Here is a 23,191-nt window from a genome sequence, read left to right as displayed (position 1 = left end):
CAGCATCTCTTTATTGAAAACATACACTCCAGCCTCCAAAATAATATTTGTGTAAGTGTTACTGTAAGTGCATTTATACTCACACGATACAGCGTGTGTCTCTGCAGCAAAATGCACATTTCTAAACATTTCCCTTGACTCATGTTGGAGTTTTTCCCGATTCTCTGTCATCAAAGGAAGTTACCAAAACATTGAAACTCTACTCAGTGCTCATAAGAGGAAAGACAGCTGCAACGGCTTTTTAACACATGGTGCGGATGTCGGGATGTTTGTGGATGCAGACAGATGCATAGGTGTGGTTGGGTGTGTGAGTGAGTGAGTGAGTGAGTGTTTGAGCGAGCAAGCAAGCGAGTTAGTGAGTGAGTGAGTGTCTGAGTGTGTGTGTGTGTGTGTGCGTGTGTGTGTGCCGGCACAAGACTACATGTTTCTTTAGCTGTGTGTGTGATAGAGGGTGAGCAGCAGACAAACGATCCAGGACCAGGAGTTCTTCAGAAACAGGCTCACAGCTGAACACGGCTCAAGTTGATCTGCAGAAGAAGACAAATGGGGGTGAACAGTTGACAACAAACTCCTGAACCTGTCTTACATTTATTTATTCTCTCTCACACACACACCTGCCTCAATGGTGACTCTGGCAACCGTTCCGGTTATTTTGCACAAGTAAGTGGTGTTGCGTGGGAGATTGTCTGTGAAGCCAGACAGGGTCATCCTGTAGCCATGGGGTTCCAGCTCCTCCACGGTGCTTTTGTCCTTGAACTGGTTCTCGGCAGATGAACCGGACACATTGGTGTTAATGAGTGACTCTTTGTTGCCAGAGGACCAAGAAAACTCATAGCTGTTGATCTTATTCGACTTGTCCTCGATCATACAGTCCACTCTCAGGTCTCTGTCATCTTCAATACACACTGTGATCGGACTGGGATCGCACTGTGCTGGAATCAGCAGCACTAGGGCAAAACAAAGAAAGCCATGTCAAAACACAGACGGGATAAGAGTGTATTAGTAGTAGATTTTATTTAAGATATATTTTGTCACTAAAGTACAAGTCTTTAAATACTAAATATTTCTTAAAAATTGGTTCTCACCTCCCAGCACTCCGTACACAAACAGAGACGTAAGCATGATGCAGAAGCACCCATCCAACTGTGAAAAACAAGAGAGGAAATGTGATAAATGTTTCGCAAATGACATGGCTAATTGAGTTGTGATCCTTCTTCTGCCTCTCATCCAGCAGGCCGGCCCCTCGAGGCAGTGGTGAGGTAATTTCAGCTGAGGTCATTATAACATCCATCTGATCACAGAGACAAAAAAACAAATCTAAACAAAGAAACTCTACATGACTACTACACGACTTTGTTATTTAGATCTCAGGTCAAAGAGGTTCAGATGCTCTTATTTAGTTTGTAAATGTCAAATCCAAATGTCCGCAAATTGTTTCTAGAACTTGGCCGGAGCCACCTGTGGCCGAATCCAATGATGACTGGACACATTTCAAAATGACCAGACACTTATTTACAAATACGACAATTGTATTTTTCTTTTCCCTTCCATTGCCTATATGTTGTACAATTCCTCACATTCTCCCACTGCCCTTGACACAGTTTCACATGCGTCAATATCGTCTAATATTACATAATGTCAAGTTATATTGTAATGTTTACATATCTCTAAACACAAGCCTTCTCCCTATCATGCCTTGCATACCTACATGTTCTAGTACATCTTTCGACTTCCTAATGAGCCTCTATTCTCAAGTCTTTTCCCCAAGCATTGGCCATCTTTGAGGAGACTTACCTCTATTCAGGACTGGATGAAGTAGCAGCTCCTGCTTTCTAAGGTGGTGGGCAGCTGGTAGTAGTCTCCTCAGTGTGCAGCACTGCAGAGCATCTCACTTCTGAGAGGAGGCAGCAGCGACACAGCGAGAGGTGGAGCCAGAGTGGGAGGGATGAGGGTGGACCAGAGGATGCTGATTCGCCTTCCACCTCTGCAGTGTGTCTGACGGAGGAGACTGGGAAGGGGAAGCAGACAGACGGAGGACAGAAGTCGGTCAGCGTCATCGTTTTCATCAGCAGGGTGTGATGACCTTGTGTATTTTCCTCTCCGCTCCTCTGCTCAACTTTGTCTCATTTCCAGAACTCTCTCATCCTGGTTTGCCCTTCACATCACTGTGTCATATTCTCCTCATGCTTCTCCACTGTTCAAGCTGCTCTTTTAAATCATACATGACTCCCACAGACATCACAGTGTCCCTGTGAAGTTGTCAAGCCTACTATACTTAGTGACTGAAATCATCTTTTATGTACAACATTGAGATGTTATTGAAAAAATGCTTACACGGAGTGAATTTCTAACCACAGTTTGCACACACACACACACACACACACACACACACACACACACACACACACACACACACACACACACACACACACACACACACACACACACACACACACACACACACACACACACACACACACACCTACAAAATTCTTGCACTGTCATATTAAAATAACTCCTGTACCATTGCTCACTGTCTCCACCTGGGGGCCGACTAAAGAAACTTCACAGAATAAGTTGAGTGCAGGTTCACAGCTTGTATCACAAGGTGTCAGTGTTGGGCCGTGTGAAGTTTAGTGGTTGTTGTATAAGAGTGGATGTTAAATTTATAACATGAAATCCACCCGTTTTTATACTGGATGAGCAAATGGCCACAACAACATGGAAAAATTAAATTGATAATATAATGTTGGGTAATGTAATGTGGAACATGTTGCAGGTAAACTAATGAACACCTATTCAACTCTTTACCTCATGTCATGGTCACAGAGCTGTTCCCAGCATGCACTGCACAGCAAAATAGAACTATTACCGAAAGAAATTACTGATTAACGTCATAAATCTTGTTTGGCTTTCAGTAGCATTCAGTAAACCTTGCAGTACACCTCAACTTCACTGCATATAGATCATGGATTTATTTAGGCTACATATAGTGTTCATGACCAATAAACCTTTGAATCCTTCAAATCTATGCCACCATGAAAACATTTCACCGCCAGACAGATGTGTTGTGGTGCTTTAGCTTTAATCTTCAACTTCGGACACAGTCCCAGACTCTTTCTTCCTCTGGGTTCTGCAATTTTCCACTTTCAGTTTCAGTCATTTCTCAGTTACCAGCTCTGGATTCCTCCACTGAGCCTCCATCCTCTGTAAATCACCTCAGACACACAGGCGAGACCAAACCAGTTTTAGCAGCTATGTGTAGGCTACTTTCATTTCCCCTTTAGTAGAGCAGATGTGTGTTTCAGCTTATACCAAAGTTGTGATACACAACAGCTATGTTCACATAACCTTACAAGTATCACATTATAGTTACAGAGAAAAATGCGTATGCACAGGCAGTATAATGGCTTGATTTGATGCGTTCATAAGTCACGTAATGTCTGTTTTTTGTCGCTTTGGTTTGATCTTGAACTGATGAGTAGCCACATAGGTTGTGAATTAACAGACGTTAGGAAACTACAGAAAATTGTTTTGTGAAATGTGATGAAATTGGTATATAAAGACGTTGTTTTCTGGAGAAATTTGACATTTTAAAGGGGAACAATGCAAGTCTGGTCGCTTTTCCACTGTTAACCCTCCTCCTGGCCATGTGCATTTGAGAAAGCAATCCATGGAGGAGTGGATCATGTTATATATGATTATATATGATGTGTATATTTGTGTAGTCATGAGCAACAGATTATGGGTTACAGGGGGTGTTTGTGTCGCGGTGCCGCCATGATAAAGCTGGGACACCGGTCGGAGTCACTAATCTTGCAAGGTCGGTTTTTGGCCAAGAGACGGAAGGCAGAGAGCTTCCATTCTCCCTGTAAGAAGTTACAAGTCATTTATTTAACCATCACAATTACTCTGCAGCTGTTTAATTAAACTAAAAATGTAGCATATTTAAGGTAAAAAAATCTTGCATAAGGCGCGTTTCCACTGCAGGAGTTCCTGGTAAAGGGAGGGGGTAGGAACTTTTACAGGAACCGTCCTCTCACTCGGCCCTCTCGGCGGCCGTGTCTCCACTGACCAGGACCCACTGGGCTCAACAGTTTTGATCTTTCTTTTTTTTTACTGCTCTTGTTTTTTTAAATTTTTTATTACCCTCATATGTCTTTTAGTGACTTATTCTCTCTTTTTTCCAGGTGTGTAAGCGCTTTTTAAAAAATGCTGCTTATTTCGGGGCTTTCTCTTGGTGTCACATCTCACTTTGAGTCTGCCCAATCAGCAGAGTAAATCTCAAGCCCCACCAGAAGTTTTTCGGGCCGATCTGAGTACCTATCCCCAGGCAGGGACTCATTTCGGCCCTTCGGGGTGGTTCCTCCAGTGGAGACACCAACGGCTCCAGCCCCGTAAAATTACCCCGAAGCTCCTGCAGTGGAAACGCGCCTATAGTCCCTCTTTAACATCAAAATAAATGTTTTTCATTTTCATAGAAAACAAAATCGAGAATATAAAATTAAACTATTATAGGCATATATCACGTATTAATTGCATGAATGAGTTTGTGTTTTCCCCCCTCTGTGCTCCCACGGGCTCTATATCAATTTATTTAATATAGATCAGGTCAGGGTTCAAATGTCTCATCTCTCCTCATCAGCAGATGGAGGCAGGAGGGCCACCGCACAGCAGAGGGGGCCTCTAGTCACTGAGGGCTAATTCCTGCAGCTACGCCTCTGTCTGGGCCACTAATTGACTCTATTGAGTCTGCTTATTTAAAATAGCCTGACTGCGCCTTTTCTCTTATGTGCACAGCAGCAGCAGCAGGCGGCCGGTTTGCTCAGCTCAGCCCTCACACACACACACTCACACTCACACTGACATATAGTTGTCGCTCGGGACTGGGGGGTAGGCTATCTCGGAAATAATCTGCCCACGCGTTAAGCTGCTTTATCCCCGTCAAGCCTCAGCCGGACAGAGACTGCTGCAGCTCCGCTAGCGCTCGGAGGGGAGGTCGGAAGTAGGAGTGGGAGAAAGAAAAAGTGAGACGAGGTGCGGAGACAAGTTTGGAAAAGGTCTCTGAGTGAGTGTGGGGGGAGCGCGGTTTGCCGCAGAGGACATGGAGACCTGACGGGACCTCCGTCCTTGCACACACACAGACAGACAGGTCCTGAAGCTGAACCCACCGCTGCGTTCAGTCTGGAGGCGGGGGGGAGCAGGAGGCAGAAACCGAGTGCACACTGGGAATTTAACCACAGCGAGACACTGGCCACGGTGGTATGGACATGGAAAAGACTGGATTTTGGATATTCCTGATAACAACCTGTGTTGTTCCAGGTAGGCTGCTCTGCTGCTCTTTCACCTTAAGTCATGTTATCGGTCCAGGTGACAGGCTCTGATTTCCCTGTGTCCTCTATTTAATGAGGAGATACTGACATATAATAGGCTACAGGATGGAAGTTAAATTAGACAAAGCCATATTTCAGTGTTTTATTTCTTGTAAGTGGACAGTGAAGGTTACACTCACCTAAACTCAGTCTATTACCCCCTTTTCACCAACTTATTGTTCACATCAGAATCCTGTGTTAAGTGTAGAAGTTTAAACATGCTCTCTTCTTATTTCTTAAGTTTCAGCCTATTAATTTGATAAATGATTTAATGAACACATAGGCTATTAGTGTAGGCTACTTGATCTATTAAACAACCCATGAGTAATTATTTATTTAAACTCTAATTAGGCTAGTCAGTTTACTTAGTTACTATCCATACCTTCCTTATCACAATCTTCATCAAAGTATCAGTGAAACAACAGAAAAACTGGTCAACACTTTCTCATAAGTTAATGGTAGACTATACATTATATTTCTCACTGCTTAATTGATAGCAAATTAATACCTTACTGTGTGTTGTAAACCAGTAACAAATTGAGAGAAGGTACGAGTTTCCAGATTGTTAAAAATCATCATTAATCATTGTAATTTTTATGTCTTATAATATAACTAATGTTTTAAATAGTAATTACTGTAAATAACTTATTAATTTATACTGAGTGGATTTGTTACAACTTTTATTGGCATTTGATTTTTTCCACACACTTCAGGAAATGGTTTCATTGATTTTCTGCCTCTATTCACTAATGCTTGCTGCAGTTTGGGAGCACCACACTCTTTTCATGTTCATAATGCAAAAGATCTGAGCTCTGAAACTAAATGCCTTTACTCCTGATCAGTGCAGAAGAAGTCAGACCAGACCATTTCAGTGCGCCATTTGTTTACATTTCCAGACCCGACTGTGTCCATCTGAACGTGCCTGGTGTCAGCAGGTGCACTGCTGTAATCACACTGTGATGTGGCCGCTCCTGCAGATGGCATCCCTACATCTTACAGTGTGTGTGTGTGTGTGTGTGTGTGTGTGTGTGTGTGTGTGTGTGTGTGTGTGTGTGTGTGTGTGTGTGTGTGTGTGTGTGTGTGTGTGTGTGAATGAATGGACGAACTCTTGCCTCACTGTAACAGGTGCAGCTGTGTAATCACGCTAAGCTGGGGCCAAACGTAAAGCTGGCATCAGAGTTGGGGCAATGGTGGTATGGATAATACGTCATGACAAAAGCAATTGTGGCGACATACGCATGTGTTCAGCCCCTGTGACATCTGCTGTGATTGGTTTTTTCACTCAGTCAGTGATAAACCCGTCACCCACCCACCCGCCCGCCCCCTCCCCACCCCGCACCAGTTGAGCAGTAATTTGCTTGTGTGCACATGTGTGTATGTGTTATTATAGGGAGTGTGAGGCCGTGCCATGTGTGTAGGATTGTCATGTTGAAGGACAGAGCAGTGGATTAAAGCTGGACAGGGAGCAGCAAGGGTGTAACAACATGATCGCTGCCAAGTCCAACCCTGCTGACTGTTGCTGCTGCTGCAGTGTGGCTGTCTTCTCCTGACTGGTGCTGCAGACTCAGAGCACCTCAGCAGGTCTGTCATCTCCTGTAGGTGCCACAGAGTTGACGGATAGGCGCTGATATGTTTTCCCCACTCGCAGTAAAAAAAAAAAAAAAAAAAAAAGTTTGCAATCCTCCTCTGCAGAAAGACACAGAAAAGGCTGACTAAGGCTGACAGACAGACAGCCAGACAGACAGACAGACAGACAGAGAGACATCCTCACGAATTTTAGCATAATCCACTGTCCACAGCTGGAACACACAGACGCTACCCCACAGAAATAATCCAGCACAAACACACAGCCCTTCTGTCCTCTGCCTTTTCAACTTTCTCATATGTGCACCTCTCCCTAACCACTTCATCCCCCCTTCATTGTCTTTCCCTGAGTCGATCTTCCTCGGTGCTGCATATACAGTATCTTCTCCCTCCATCTCTTCTTCCTCTCGGGTTTATATTTTCCTGTCATGTCCCAAAACACAGATGCAGCAGCAACAGTCATCGTAATCCTGTGAGCTGCCCCCTGAACACCGGCCAAGCGCACACTCCGCGTTCCTGCAGTGCCACAGAGATTACACACCCACACAAACACGCACACATGTGCATGCATATATGCGTGTGTGTAGCCTACTGTGTATGTATGTGCACAGATACCAGTCAAAAACAATGAGGGATTATAATCGATTAAGGGGTTGGGGGTGGGGTGGGGTGAGAGGTGAAGAAGTCTTTCCTCCATTTCAATCAGGCCAAAATGGACAGGAGTTCACATTATTGGTAAAGTGGAGGTCCAGAAGTCAATTTCCATTGTTTGTGAAGTCTTTGCTGTCGGGCTCTGTTGAGAGCTGCTATGTCAAGACTTTGGTAGCGATCATGGCTTTAAATCCAACATCGTGTCTGTTGATGTGTGTGTCAGTTGGTCTTCATTCTGCTGAAGGTTTTCCTATATTGTAAGTCACAAGGCCAAAGACACAAACAGTGTAATCCTAGATCAATCACAGATTTGATGGCCTAAAGATTAAAAAGTTAATCTGCCCTCTCCTCTTTCTCTCTCTGTGTTTTTCATTTTCTCATACGTAGCATGAGGTCAGTTTTTCAGTTGGCTGTCTGTGGCCCTGTGGAAGCTGAGGTGGTTTGTCCAGGCCTGAAACGTCGCAGTTTCATGTGACGGACTGCGCCGCTGCAGACAATGATGTCACCCTCATATTTATGATCTCAGACACATGCTTGTAAATACCTGAAACACTGAATTTGTGCCAGTGTGGCAGAACAGATAGCGATTAGATCTTCTCTGCTTTTTCTCCTCCGGTTCTATTACATTTGGCTAAATACTGAGTGCATAAATAAACAGTTTTTAGATTTTAAAAGCATCTTACATCATCTTACACAAAAACTCAACTTTTTTTTTTTTTTTTACCTGGACAGCATTTTCAGATTAAAGTTAGCCTACCAAGTTTGAATCTATTCACAATAGATTAAAACTTAATTCTACCAAGTATCATCAGATTTATGTTTTGCATTATTTATTAATCTTAATGTCTCATTCCCATGAAGTTATGCTTTAGATTGGTTTTATCTATTTGGATGACAATATTAATCTCTATATAGATCCATACTTTTGAAATGGTTTCAAATTTGCAGCAAACTTCGCAAAACTAGCCATGCACATTTATTTCCTCCTCTTGATGACCTGTTATAACTTTAGTTGTCCCCTAGATTTCCAGGTCGAAACTTCAGTTTCTCCTGTACTTTGGTTAAGAACAAAATACTAACAAAGAAAACATAGTAAATAAATATCCCTTTACTGTCATGGTGAACATAGTAAACATAGCCTAACTTGGGATTCGATTCGATACAGATACAACGAAGACTATAACCTCTATACATGGGGCACCTCTACCAACTGAACTAAACAACACTGCATGTCATCAATTAGTTGAAAGCATAACTGTGTTTAGGTGCACGTTCACAGAGCTAGTAAGGCTATAAGCTCTTTGTTTAGGTTGTAGTTTTACATCTCTCTTCAGTTGTTTTAAAAGTGCTGCTATATGTGTGTTTTTGCTATCGGTAACTAGCCAGTGTAGCAGCAAAATGCAAACTTGAGTAGATAGAGTACAAGACATAATCAATGTTTTCTTTTCCAGTATGTTGACAATTTCTTCTTTTTAAAAAAAAACTAAAATACTGACCTTTGATTTGGGGATTAAATTAATTCATTATTATTGGTCATATCTGTTTCTAGCCTATCTGTTTCTGAAATTGTGGCTTAAAAAAAGTTTTATATTTGTCCTGTATTGTTTGTCTTTGACTGATTGTAATTGCAGCCAATCTTAGCCAGAAAAGTAAATCTCAGGGAGACTGAAACTTAAAAAAGTCATGGACTGTTTGCTTTTAGAGTTGTTGTTGTTGTAGTTAGATTTTTATCATTCACATACTAACCTTAAATCTTTCCTTTCCTGTCTTTATCATAATAATCTGCACCTGCCACCGAAACTCTCTTAAAAATAGATGCCCATATAATTATTATGTTTGGTGAAGAAAGAAGAAGGATGTCCATTCAGGATGTAAACAAAAAGCCCAGCAGCGTACTGCGATGCTCTGGCTGTTCTCACATGCTGCACATTCAAGTGTGAAACAATGTGGTCATTGTTTTTCTTGGGTTCCCATGGTCGTCTCTTGTTTGCTCACTATCTGGAGGACTGCTGACATAATTTCCTATAGTCTAAACAAAGGAAGAATGCAAATGGCCCCAGCTGTAAAAGAGGAAGGTGGGAGAGATATAACACAAATGAGATATACTGTAAATGTATCTGTGTGTGTAGTGTGTGTATGTGTCCTCACCTAAAGCCCCTAATCAGCTCAGCTACAGAGCTCAGCAGGGGGGGGGACTCTCTGTGGGATGTGTATGAGCCTTTGAAGGGGGGTAGTGTTTGACCAAAGTGAAAGGTATTTCATCTAGCGAAATTACAAACTGACTTGTTAATGAGGCCTGTTTATGTTTACTGAGAGTATTTTGGCGTGTTTCCCATCAACCAAACATCCAGTGCATGTGGTGGAGGGCTACAGGTTGCAGAGGGGCCATTTCTGCACCAAAGACTTCCTTGAAAGCCTATTGTAAAGAAAGCCTATTGTTAACTGTTTGACACCTTGGGAAATATCCCTATTTGTTGAAATTTCCAAGCGTTAAATGAGAAAATTAATAACAATCTCATATCTTTAATGGGTACATCTTGTTAGCTTAGCTTAGCTTGGTCCAACAAAATCAGTCTACCAGCACCTATAAAATTCAACATAAAACAACTTTATAAGAAATAACTTTTTGTCATATGTGCCGACACTGTCACATTCCCAGGTTGTCGAATACCAACCTGTATTTCACACTTATGTGCCTGATAATCAGCTATCTTTCTCCAGAACTGCCTGCAGCATCTTTAATGTGTCACATCTTGTTTCTTTAATTAGATGTGAAGTGTGAACACTGAAGTCAAATTTTTGATGTATGAGGTGCTGGTAGACATATTTAGTTAATGTTAGACAGAGTCAGACAAGCTGTTTGCCTGTCTCTCCAGTCTTAATTAAGATAATGGCTGTTGGCTGTATCTTCATATTTATCATTATAGCTGTCAGTCCTCTGTGTATTTCTCAAACTCCTATAAGGCTCACACAATTCATCCTACAATTATCCTCTTGCAGATGTGCACTGCATCCTGAACATTGCCTTGTACAGATTTTAGTCACAGCGTTCAGTGTTATACACGTAATTTGAAAATGCATTCAATAGACTCTAGAGCATTTGTTTCATATGAATATTAGATATTTTGTATGTTTTTGAAGGATATTTCCAGATTATTCCTCCCATGAAACTGAGCCTCAAATTATCGGAAAACAGAAATTATTCTCTCAGTTTAGCATGAATGGCATTAACACAATAACTAAAGGTCATCTTCATATAGGTAATGGAGGCTTAATAGCACAAACAAACTGGTATAAGGACTGAATCCTTGATATTTCAGCGGAAACATTTTGCAATCGTGAACTGTCCATATGTGCTGCAGCAAACAGGCCATAAACTCTGTGATGCAGATGCACTTTAATATCCTAAATGCTGTAATCTACTCCCACTGCTGGCCTTCCTCCCTCCCAGTGACCCACACAAACACACACACACTGAGTTATAAAGTGGGCTTGCGTGGCAGTGGACTCCCAATGTAATACAACACAATTAAACATATTAACACAATAAAACACATATGGCCCAGGCTGCACTCATCATTATGTGATGATGTTGGTCGTATTTTTTTTATGATAGCTTCTGATAGCTCTGGAGAGGGCTGCTTGTATTGTTAACCATTTGTGTGCATGTGTTACACTGAACATGCACAGAGATACCAATTGTATAAAATTGAAATTATTTGATGTAGATTTAAAACAAAGCCGCACAATGTTTTCAAGTATCACCGACCTAATAACCTGCCTCATATCTGTGAATCTGTGCATCGTATGCCACAAAAATTTAAAGCTCAAGATGCAAACTGTTTTACAGCTCAATGTAACCTATAAAACCAATGAAGTCGCAGAGACAATTGTGTGTTGTGCAAAGTTTAGGTAGCAACAAAGCATCTACAGTCCTGTGAGGAGGTTGTTGTTTGTTATTTATCTCCTGAATTGTATGAATCCATCTGCCGGCTCAGCTTTTAGAGGCATTTGAGAACCTTAATTCTTCTCTGTATTTCAGCTGACTGGCTCTGTATTTGTCCACAGGCCTATTCTGTGAATGACCTTTATTTGGCTCATTGTTGACAGATTTTCCTCTGTCTTTTAGAAATATGATGCCATTTTCAACATTAGATCCCAAGATCCGACCTGCACTTCCCGGCAGGTCATGATCCACAGAGATCTGTATCCAAACAAACCCTTCCTGTAACACAAATACTTGACACTACATACATTTTTAGACTGATGTTGGTTTGTTGCTTCACTGTCCAACTTTGAAGATATTGTTCATTGTTGTTTGTTGACTTGGAATCATATGACTCCAAGTCTTGGTTCAGTTAAAAGTTGGACAATCCACCCTCCAGGTGATCCAGGTGTAGCCGTGGTTACGCTGTGATATAAAGCTGGTTTTTCATGACAGATTTGGGTTTGATTGAGGTTCTTGGTCTACAGTGTAGACCAAGAATTGAGCCCTGGGGCACACCACACATTGAGCGTCTTAGGACAGTTTTCATAGATAGTGACATAGAAGTTGATGGTGATGTCAGAGTTTCCTTTTAATTTTACAATAACAAATGAATAATAAAATACGTGGCAAAAAATGTTTTCTTGTTGGTTAGGGTTAGACTAAAGCCTGGTTTGTGCTCCTGCGTTAACTCCAGGCCGTAACCAAGCTGGTGCCTTGATGCAGCTTTCGAAGTTCTGCGTCGAAGGAATGCGTTGCTGTGCAATTCACTGCCATTCCGCTTGGCGTAGCGGACCAATCAAGGCCCCTGTGGTCTGTGTCGCCTCAACGTGTAGTTTTTGGAGGTGCACGTCAGGCGGCGGTCAAGGGGTTAGTGGAGCCACAGAGGGCTTTGCGAGGGTATGGCATTGACGCGGATGCATAAATCAGGCTTACGGTCATAGTTTGGGTACTTGACCAGGAGTCTGCTGTACCGCTTGAACGTAAACACACACCGTTGGCGAGAGTGCAGTGTCCACACTACAGAAGCAAGCGGAATGTTTGTGTTAATATAAGTCTTAAATTGTTATATCTTCTGACAGCAATCACTTATATAGAGTGTTTGGTCTGAAACACGGGTCTGTCAGTCACTCTGCTCTGCTGTAAGCCGAGGAGAAAACTTTCCTTGTATCCTACAACCTTTATCCAATGAGGAGAGAGAACGGCATAAAAGGGCGGTCCTCTCTGTGTGTGCAGCCAAGGGATGCGCGTGAATGTGGTGATGTAGGGACAAGGACGGGGACTGCTAACTCCATCGGCTGACAGGAAGTTAGCCAAAACGACCGGATCGCTTACTTCTGCTTTAAGCTGCACGGGCAAAAGAGGAACATTTGCATGTACTACTTCAGCTGTTCCTGTGTGTATCCATAATGGGAGTTAGTATATCATGATATATAGGTATTATAACAATAGCAGCTTTGTATGGCCTCTTCAAACGGCACAACAACACACTATTGTTCAGTTATTGCAGGAAATGTCATATTTAACATTTCTTCAGGAAGCTCCCACACAGCTACTGTTTAAAGGTAAAATCTCTATTTCATGGTCAACAACCTTGTCAGAGAGGTGAACAGATGTGATGCCTGTCCTGTCAGCCTCGGGCGTTTTCTGACCGGCTGTCTCTGTGGTGGAGACCAGACTAGGACACTGATGGAACGATCAATACTCCTCCATTAATAACATGGAAATATTGGACTGCATGATGAATATGGCACCTCATATTTCAAACGTGGAAACCACCCCTGGGTATGAGTTAACATTTGTACTGCGTAATTTAGCAACATAACATATAATAAAATTTCCAGTTGTCTGGCTTGTGCTGTAAAATGTCTAGGGAAATTTAACAGCTCTAGTAAAGTTTCTTGAGTAAAACGATGCTTTATCAAATTTAATTTTTGTGAAATTTATTGTCACAGACAGTTTACGTTTACTGCATTTTAGATACTTTTATTTATTTATTTTTGCAAATCTGTGTGTTTCATTTTCTGTTAAGAGACTCTGACAAGATGCATAATAACTACTTTTGCTGTGTTGCCCAAACATTAATGGGACAACCAAGATGCTCTTTGGGGTCATTTTATTTGTTTATTCAAGGGGGAAGCCAAAGTTTGAAAGCGTTTACTTTGGCATCACCAGTCAGTATTTACATTTCAATTAATTAAAGGAAAATTATGATTAAAATATGAAATTTTTCTCTATATAAATGGTAAACATTTAAGTAAAACTCTAACTAAATTCATCTCAAATACATATGGTGAGAAGGGCTGTATCTTAAAGAACATTCAGGTAAAGTTATTGATATTATTATAATGATAAAGCATCTGGAAGTGTTCCTCTCTCATCAGCACTTATATCTTATAATATTTGGCATGACAAAAGATGAAAAATATGAATAAGACTGGACGTTTTATTCAAAGATGAATGTCTGAGGTACAATGAACTCTTTATCTCTCTCTATGTGTGTCTGTACTTTGTGAGAACGAGATTAGCCATTGTTCTGAGCTGCTTTGTTTTGTCCTCTGTCCTGCATCATGAATAATAACCAATAACTAAGCTATAATAACACAACTTATAGAAAAATAACTAACTAATCACTTTATTCTTCATGAAGTTTCCACATTAAACATGATATTTGCTGAAGTTGAAGTCTTGACAATCACAAGTAAACACACGTGACTCACATACGGTCAGGAAGTGGGCGTGGCTCCGTGGTGGATTTGTTAAAGGGGATCAGTAAGTCAGTGGGAACAGTAACCAAACAAATCATGCTTATTTATAACTCACTCTAATCCACCACCTTTGACCTCAGCTCACCTCTCAAGCTGCTAAAGTGTATCACCTTTGACAGCTCAGCTCCCTTTAGAAGCCCGGCATGCTGTGCCGACTGTGAACAGCTTAGAGCATGCCAGTCTGACGCTGCCAACGTGTGTGTGTGTGTGCCCCGGCGTCTAGGTGAGAGTGTTTTCATGTCTTTAAGGCTTGTGTGTCTGTCTCCTCCAGGAATAAATGGCCAGAGGGTGGAAATGGATGATGGGAAGTCGGGATACGTCGGCTCAAAGGTGGATCTCCGCTGTCGGTTCATCAACAGCTCCCCTCCCGTCAAAATCTCCCAGGTAATCAGTCGACCATGTGGCTCGCACCACATGGTCACAGATCTCTCGTTATTTTCAGTTTTGGATCAATAAATTACAAAAAAGACAGTGAACACTGCTACATTTTTGCAGGCCAAACCCAATTTCTTGTACATCTTTATATTTTAAATGTGAAAATGACACCTTACACCCTTTCTAATTGCTTGATTTAGTCAACCAAATTCAGCCACACTGCAAATTCTTAAAGACGCCTAGAATACAGAAGATCCTCAGGAAAGAATGCAAAGAAATAATGCTGATTATTTATAGAGCACCTTTCAAAAAGTTACAAAGTGCTTATCAATAAATTTAATTAAAATACAAAACAATAAAATAACATTAAAATGGAGGAATACAGAATAAAAAACTAAAAGAGTCACAACAATAAGAAAACAGAATCAGTAAAAAAAAAGAAAAAAGAAAAAAGGCCAGACGAACAGTGAGTTTAAAAAAGTGAGATCTCCAGGCAGGGCATGATCCCACAGCCGAGGGGCTCGGGCAGCAAAGGTACGGCCCCCTTTAGTGACCAGGTGAGTTTCAGGTACCTCTAAAAGGGCCCAGCTGGAAGATCTCAGGCTGGGGTCAGACTCATAAGATTTTAGCATGTCACAGATACAGGCAGGAGCGTGACCGTTTAAGGCTTTAAAAATGAACAGGAAGATCTTTAAATCAATTCTAAAACACGTTGTTTTGTTGAGTACCAAACACTATCTCCTGGTGCTCATCTGAGTAACTCACTAAAAAAGTTATGTGCACCCCTGAATATAGCGATAAATAACATGTTTCTGAAGCAAATATTGATCTGGTTCTATCTTCCATTTTTAGTGCATTTTAGTCTGGAGAAGCATTTTAAAGTGGGTTTGATACTTTAAAAAGTTTCTAAAACTTGATTCAGTTTGTTTTGATGTAAAATAAAACCAGTGTCTCCAAGTAACTGAGCAACAACCACAAGTATCATTTGACATAACTGTATAACTTGACCTGATTTTAGGTTTCACAGTGTCATTATTCATCTTGTTTATTTATTATTAATATTAATATTATTATTGAAGTGTCAACACTGATGCACATTACACTTTACCAGTACAACACATTTACTCACCCAATCATTCACCTGCTTCCACTTCGTCTGTCCGTCTTTCTCCAGGTAACATGGCAGAAACTTGTGAATGGCAGCAAGCAGAACGTGGCGATCGCCAATCCGTCCCTGGGCGTGTCCGTGGCCCCGCCTTACAGGGACCGCGTCACCTTCAAGAATGCAGCGGTGAGGAGGCGAACTCCGAACATGGAAGACACCACCATCACCTTCTCCACGCTGCGCCTCTCTGACGAGTCCAGCTACATCTGTGAATACACCACGTTCCCCGCAGGGAACCGAGAGAACACCGTGAACCTCACCGTCTACGGTGAGAAAGGTTCAAGACACAGATGGACTGATGCTGCATATTTAGAGCACAGACAGAACTGTTGGCATAAAATAAATAAGCAGCAGTTGATATTTTAACAAGTTTAGGATTACAGTAAGATGACTAATTACAAGTTTAATATTGAACATTCACACACTTGAAAATACTGAATACTGTTATCGGTATGCAGATATATTGTGATTTTCATTAAAGAAAATATTTTTTCACATATATCTCTGTAGTTGTTTGTAATATAGCTGTAGATAACATATAATAACATCATATTTAAAAAAAACGTGACTATGCACTATTGTTACTACTTCTTCTTTTGAGAAAATGTCTTTTTTATGTGCAAACCTGTTTTGTAAAACATGATTTATCAATGAGGCAACTGCAGTTCACTGCAACTGTGGAGTCAAAGTTACATATATCATCATGGTGTAAAAACATTCCCATGTCAGATCAACTCGATGGCTCATTATGTTGTATATTTATATTTTTTTAAATTTTCCGTAGTTCGTCCAACAACTCAGATGAGTCTGTCCACACCGACACTAGTGGCTCGTTCGTCCAATGTGAAGACACCAGTGGCCACCTGCGTCTCTGCCAACGGAAAACCACCTGGAACCATCAGGTGTGTAACAGATGAGGAGTGTTTTACCTCAGTATGTGGTTTGATCTCCATTATTTGCGTTGATGTTAAATGGTACTAATAATACTACTTTTCCAATTTTAGTTTCATAAAACATTTCTACCTGTGTGTGTCGTCACACTGAGCAGGTGGGAGACAAAGGTACCAGGAGAAGTGACCACTCGAGAGTACAGAAACTCAGACGGGACGTTCACTGTTCAGAGCGACTACATCTTGGTGCCGAGCAAAGAAACGCACAAAGAGACGCTCACCTGTGTGACCTCTTACAACGAGGAGGTGTTCACTGACAGCGTCACGCTCGATATCCAGTGTAAGTCTCTCTCTCATACAACTATACAGTGCAAAATCAAGAAAGGAAGAAATAAAGAAAGAATCATTTTGTTTTTGCTGTCTGTCTGTGTGTGTGTGTGTGTGTGTGTGTGTGTGTGTGTGTGTGTGTGTGTGTGTGTGTGTGTGTGTGTGTGTGTGTGTGTGTGTGTGTGTGTGTGTGTGTGTGTGTGTGTGTGTGTGTGTGTGTGTGTGTGTGTGTGGAGCAGATGAGCCAGATGTTTCAGTGGACGGGTTTGATGGAAACTGGTATCTGAACCGAGAGAACGTCCAGCTGAGCTGCCAAGCCGATGCCAACCCAGCCGTCTCTCTCTACCAGTGGAGACAGTGAGTTCAACTACACACACACACACACACACACACACACACACACACACACACACACACACACACACACACACACACACACACACACACACACACACACACACACACACACACACACTCCAGTACACCGCTCTGAATTTACCAAATGGTTTTTAGCTTATATAACACAGATATCTTAATTTGCATACTATATATGTGGTTAGCACTGTTGCTTCCCAGCAATGAAGGGTCCCATTCTTATTTAAATTGTGTAAATAATGTACCGTAGTCTAATATATATACCTTTTTGTTGTACTGAAAACATCCCCACTGAGTGATGAGTAATCTTATGTTATATGAAGAGTTTTAGTGTCATAATTGTGTTTGCCTTTCATTTATGTTGTATTCTGTGTGTTCTGCAGGATTAATGGCACCATACCGAGCAACGCTGAGATCCGAGAGAACGTCCTGACCTTTAAAGGCCCACTCACGTACGACCTGCAGGGCATCTACGTGTGTGATGCCACCAACAGCATCGGGACACGATCGGGCTCTGTGGAGGTCAGCATTATAGGTACGTTTACCTGAGGTCAGGGGTCAATTTATCTGAATATTGATATCCCTGCTTATATTACTATTTCTGATCCTGCAGCTGCTTTGTGCTGCCTGACTCAAAGTTACCCTGAACGGTGCACGTGTTTGTTTGAATTTTATAAATGATGCATTCGTGTGTTTCCTCTGTAGAAAAGCCACTACCGCAGATCGCAACAGGCGACGTCATCAGTGTGATCGCATTGCTACTGGCTGCCGGAGTGCTCATGGGCATTACCATCACAGTCCTGGTGCTCAAAATAAGAAGTAGAAAAGACAACTCCTCGTACGTATATTTTTGGGGAATTTTTTTGCCTTGATTTGATAGAATAGTTGAGAGAATCAGGAAATAGGGACTTGTTTTCTCTCATGACAGTTTATTTTATATCATCCTCCTCCTCCTCATCTTTTATTCTCCTCTCCTCCTGGATCAGAAACGATTCCCCCTCCAGGAAACCGTCTCAGCCGATAAGGAAAAGACCAGGAGACGATATCCAGGTAAACAATTTACACATCACTTGTTCAAATGGTTTTCAATGGGCCAGAAAATTCTCCCCAGATTGTACTGAAAAAATAATTTATCCAGGTCCACATTAAAAGCTTTTCCTGAAAGTAAATTATAACCATAGAATAATTATAGCTTTATAAAGTTTATAGTTTGCAGAAGAATCAGTGATGTAATAGTGCAGTTATTGGCAGCTGATGTTAAATAATATAAAACTTCTTCAATCATCTCAGCTCATAGAGTGCACATTAAGTAAGGGATACTGCCCGACGAGGTGTCCATTAATTTCTGATAATCGGACACCTCGAAGGGCATTATCCTGCTTATACCATGGTCACTTACGAGATAAATACATGTTAAAGGTGCCGTATGTAAGAATGTGGCCAAAAACGGTTACTGCAGTCAAATTCAAAACACAGCGATCTGGTTTTTTCTCCCAGTTGTAGCGGCAGCTCAGTGGACCAGACCGGAGGCTGAAACGCCACTGACGCCGCCGTGACTGGGAGAGAGGGCTAGGTGGCGCAACATGTCAACACGTAAATTCAAAACATAAACATGATTTGCAGTCTGCAAAAAAAGATTTTTAATGCGAATACTTTGGCTGTACTATTGTTGTTGGTGAGTTCATCATGTTATATGAACATTATTCCTGAGTCTCTGTGTCATATTAGGAGGATTTTACGGCCAGTTGCTTTAGATTTCTTACATACTGTACCTTTAAATTAATTACTTATAATTTAATGTTGTTTTTACCGTTAAAATCATACGTCTTTAAGCGGCTGAGCGAACTATTTAATAACTCTCATCGGCGATAAAAGAAAAAAAAAAACAGTAATCACCTGCTAGGCCTATTATGAATAATAAAAATGTGATCTCAGTATAAATGGTGTTATTTGTAGAATTATTAATCACAGTAGGACGACTTGTACAATCAAGTGGATATTTTATGCCAGATACAACATCGTAACAGGTTAATATTTTAAATCACTTATGGTGTTTATGAAATTTTTTATTTTGCTCCCATGTACTGATGAATATTTCATTTCATACTCCGATGAGACCTATTCCTCCTCTCAGTGATTCTCTTTGTCTCTCACTGAAAACAAATTAAAAGTTTTGTGACTAGCTCTAAAAAGAAACCCAGATAGAAACCTCCAGTGCCACCACTAACATTTATATGAATTTAAACTCTCATTTTAAGTCTTAACATTTTGTAAATTAATTTGTCTAAATAAATGAAAACACCTATGTGGTGGTGCGCTATGGGAATGTAGATTCATTAACTTTTCTGTAGTTTTTTTCATTCTCATTAATTTGATGATCCACAGTGGGATCTCTGTGGTCTGAGGATACGCTTGTAGAAAGCTTCATGCATTAATTTCAATTTGCGGTGTTTACCATCTATAAACCATTTTGACAAGGCCGACCTTCAGGGAAGGAAGGAAGTTAAATTAGCTGAGCGTTGCTAAGACTTTTCTGACTGGTCTCTTTCCTCTTTGTCCTTCCTGTCCTAATGTTTCCATTTTTGTCACAAGCAAAAGGAGGCATTGCTCAAACTTCCGCTTATTACATGAGGATGACAGGATGAGGTCTCACTAGATAGCATCATGTGTCTCCTCGAGATCGAGATCGAATGCCGTCTTTTAAAGGGATAGTTCCCCCAAAATTCAAATTTCACTCATTATCTACTCACCCTCATGTTGACTAAGTGCTGGGAGAAGTTTCAGAGTCCTCCGTGGCTTCTCTGAGTTACAGCGGGGCTCAGCGCAGCACTGCATGTCCATATGACGGTTGAGAACAGGGCTCACTTTTCTTCATCCAAAAAGACATTAAAAAAAACATCAAAATACCTCCACAGTGCTCGTCTGTAATGTCCCTCTTGTATTGAAGCCCCAACATGAGAAATTGTTCCGAAAAAAATGAAATAAGTATAGGTTTTAAGCTTGTTTGTAGCGGAAGCTCCCAGTGTTGCTCTGCCGGAATCTTGTGCGATTTGCGGAGCCGTGAACTGGGTGTCAATGAAAATCGCGCGAGATTTGGACGGACCAGGAAGAGCAGTGCTGGGAGCTTCTGCTACAAACAAGCTTAAAACATAGACTTATTTAATTTTTTTTCTGAACAATTTCTCATGTTGGGGCTTCAATACAAGAGGGACATTACAGACGAGCACTATGGAGGTATTTGGATGTTTTTTGGTGTGTCTTTTTGGACGAAGAAAAGTGAACCCTGTTCTCAACCGTCATATGGACAATCAACACGTTTTTATTTACAATCTGCATTGTTTATCACTATGAAGTCAGAAACACTGGAGTAAATACTATCTGTACTGGTTGCTTGTGCAGTGTGTTGATGTGTCTCCTCTCTCCGCAGCATTCAGGACGGTTTTATGAGGAGCTTCCAAACACAGCGGACTACGTGAGCTACAGACTGGCCTGCAACAAGGAGGACTACCCAGAGCCCTACTCCCCTCCAATCAACCCCCCCCTGTCTTTTCTGCCCCAGCACCCATACCACTCCTCCCAGTCGACCACCGCCACCAGCAGCAGCACCACGGCCACGTCAAAAAACACCTTCTCTCCTCCGTCACATACCACCACGGCCATCTTTAAGTACCCCTCAGTACCGGGCCTGTCTTCTCCCCCGCCGGGAGTGGGCACGTACACTTTTCCCAAAGAGCAGTACGTCTGAACCGACAAACTCAAGCCTCTCCAGTGAGCTCAGATGAAATAACCCGACTCGAACCCAAACCTTGTCCCAAGAGGAGGTTGGAAAACACACGCTGATCTCTGGACCGAGAGGAGGCGTCACTGCTCTGCCTGCACCGTTGTGGATCAGAGGTGAAAGGACAAAGCAGCTTTTGTTGTTGCACTGGGAATTAAGTCCAATTTTCTCTCTCTGGTCCTTTTTATTTTACTGTGCTATTTATTATTTGAAAAGGGAACATTGTTTGTCGAACCATGTTTTTAAACGTTTGCCAGGAAGTTCAGGTTTTAGGTTCAGTAAGGTCAAGTAAAGACAATTTGACTTTATGGGAACAAGTATATGTTGTAATACATTTGATGGGAAAATACTTCAAACGGAACGGATGAGATTATCTCTTGATGTCCGATGTGGCTAACCCCCTACTTTATCCTCCATGCTATCATTTTGTAATAAAAAAAACAAAACAAAAACAAAAAACAAAACAAAAAAAAACAAATAAATAAATACCATTATCTCCTTGTCTCTGTGTTGTACACACTGATGATCCCTTTACAGAGGAGCAGCAGGTTTCGGTTTTACCCTCTGTCCTGATGTGATACTTTCACTGTGCTTGTATTTTCTATCATTCATGTTTTTCTTTGCAATGAAAAAACAACACGTTTTTATTTACTGAAGACATTTTGTCGATGTATGATATTGATGTATTTATTTGTGGTATCCGTGGATTTTAGTATTCATTGACACTGGTTGTTGGATGAACCTTGAATTTCTAGCATTTAAATAAAAATGATCATGTAAACTGGTCTCAGTGGTGTGTATCCGACCGAAAACTGTACGACTGTTTATCTCACGTGTGTTTATTTTTTCCTGGTAATTTTGCCAAAGCCATCTCTGTCAAGGGTGATTTCAACCACGTTAATGTCATTGATCAATGTCAGAAAAATAACTCAACACGGTTCACTTCACCTGAACTGGATGCACATTTTTTCCTGATGCTGCTCTGAAGCAGTATTCAGTATTATACAGTTCAGCATAATTATTATTATTAATGCCCAAATATTACAAAGTCAAGGACAGAACTCCTGCATATATCTATTCTTCTAAATGAGATTGATAAGATTAATTTTTGGGAGATGTCTGACGCTTTCATCATAAACATCAGACATGATATAATAAAAATAATAATAATTTCTTCACTGAAGTGGCTCCTACAAACAAAAGAACAAAAGTGATAGAAACAGATAAAAACATTTATAAAACAAAGACTATAAGTGAGGAACTAAACAAGGTTACATGAAAAGTGTGGCAAGGTGAAGAGGGCCCGGGCGGGGATTGAACCCACACCTCCCGGGTAAGAGTCATGTGCGCTTGCCAGTCACCCAAAGGGACATCCCCTTGGCCAAGTAGCCAGGGCACATGATCAATTGGAGGCATAGTGACAGGAACCTCAACTGTCACATCTCTCCCCCTCTTTTCACAAGCACGTCCTCGTGCTTCCGCGCAGGCTGCCACACATTAGGAATCCATGGACCCACCCCTAGTGCTACATGGATCCTGCCAACAACGCCAGAATGTGGCAAGGTGAAGAGGGCCCGGGCGGGGATTGAACCCACACCTCCCGGGTAAGAGTCATGTGCGCTTGCCAGTCACCCAAAGGGACATCCCCTTGGCCAAGTAGCCAGGGCACATGATCAATTGGAGGCATAGTGACAGGACCACCACTGTCACAAAAGCATAAGAACAAAAGAGTTGAGGATGTTAGGGAACAAATTAATTAAGTAATACAATCAAAAAAGAGAGAAAGACAATAAGAGAAGACAACATGACATGAAAACAAGTCTGTAAAAGTGTTTTGTCCCTTTCCTTTGATACTTGACAAAACCCATCAAAGTGGTATCGTGCTGCGGCTCTTTCAATGAAAGACCTAGATTTAGCGTTT

The 23,191-nt window shown here is 41.4% G+C and overlaps 2 protein-coding genes across 2 annotated transcripts; one reads left to right on the top strand and one right to left on the bottom strand.

Moving 5' to 3' along the window:
* Positions 1–240: 240 nt before the first annotated feature.
* On the bottom strand, positions 241–2,006 carry LOC310996717 (thy-1 membrane glycoprotein). The gene is made up of 4 exons (XM_083986172.1): positions 1,795–2,006; positions 1,086–1,143; positions 615–947; positions 241–527 (listed from the first exon to the last, which is right to left on the bottom strand). Exons 2-4 carry the CDS (start codon positions 1,120–1,122, stop codon positions 430–432), a joined length of 468 nt encoding a protein of 155 aa, XP_083842298.1. The 5' UTR covers positions 1,123–1,143; positions 1,795–2,006; the 3' UTR covers positions 241–429.
* Positions 2,007–5,264: 3,258 nt separating this feature from the next.
* Positions 5,265–21,290, top strand: LOC310997558 (nectin 1a-like; the record flags this gene model as incomplete). Its single annotated transcript, XM_083987300.1, has 10 exons — positions 5,265–5,322; positions 14,632–14,744; positions 15,910–16,168; positions 16,685–16,802; positions 16,949–17,130; positions 17,357–17,474; positions 17,876–18,027; positions 18,198–18,330; positions 18,479–18,542; positions 20,920–21,290. The coding sequence occupies 10 exons, from the start codon at positions 5,265–5,267 to the stop codon at positions 21,235–21,237; spliced, it is 1,515 nt and encodes a 504-aa protein (XP_083843426.1). The 3' UTR covers positions 21,238–21,290.
* Positions 21,291–23,191: the final 1,901 nt, after the last annotated feature.

This window comes from Trachurus trachurus (genome assembly GCF_905171665.1).
Source record: "Trachurus trachurus genome assembly, chromosome: 14".
In the NCBI taxonomy this organism is placed as follows: Eukaryota; Metazoa; Chordata; class Actinopteri; order Carangiformes; family Carangidae; genus Trachurus; species Trachurus trachurus.
This window is presented reverse-complemented; position numbering and strand designations above follow the sequence as displayed.

Excerpts from the sequence above, each read along its gene's own strand:
- LOC310996717 (XM_083986172.1), bottom strand. The coding sequence starts at position 1,122 with ATGCTTACGTCTCTGTTTGTGTACGGAGTGCTGGGAG. Across the intron at positions 948-1,085 it reads TGTGTACGGAGTGCTGGGAG|TGCTGCTGATTCCAGCACAG; the intron begins GTGAGAACCAAT and ends GTTTTGCCCTAG. Across the intron at positions 528-614 it reads CAGAGTCACCATTGAGGCAG|ATCAACTTGAGCCGTGTTCA; the intron begins GTGTGTGTGTGA and ends CTTCTTCTGCAG.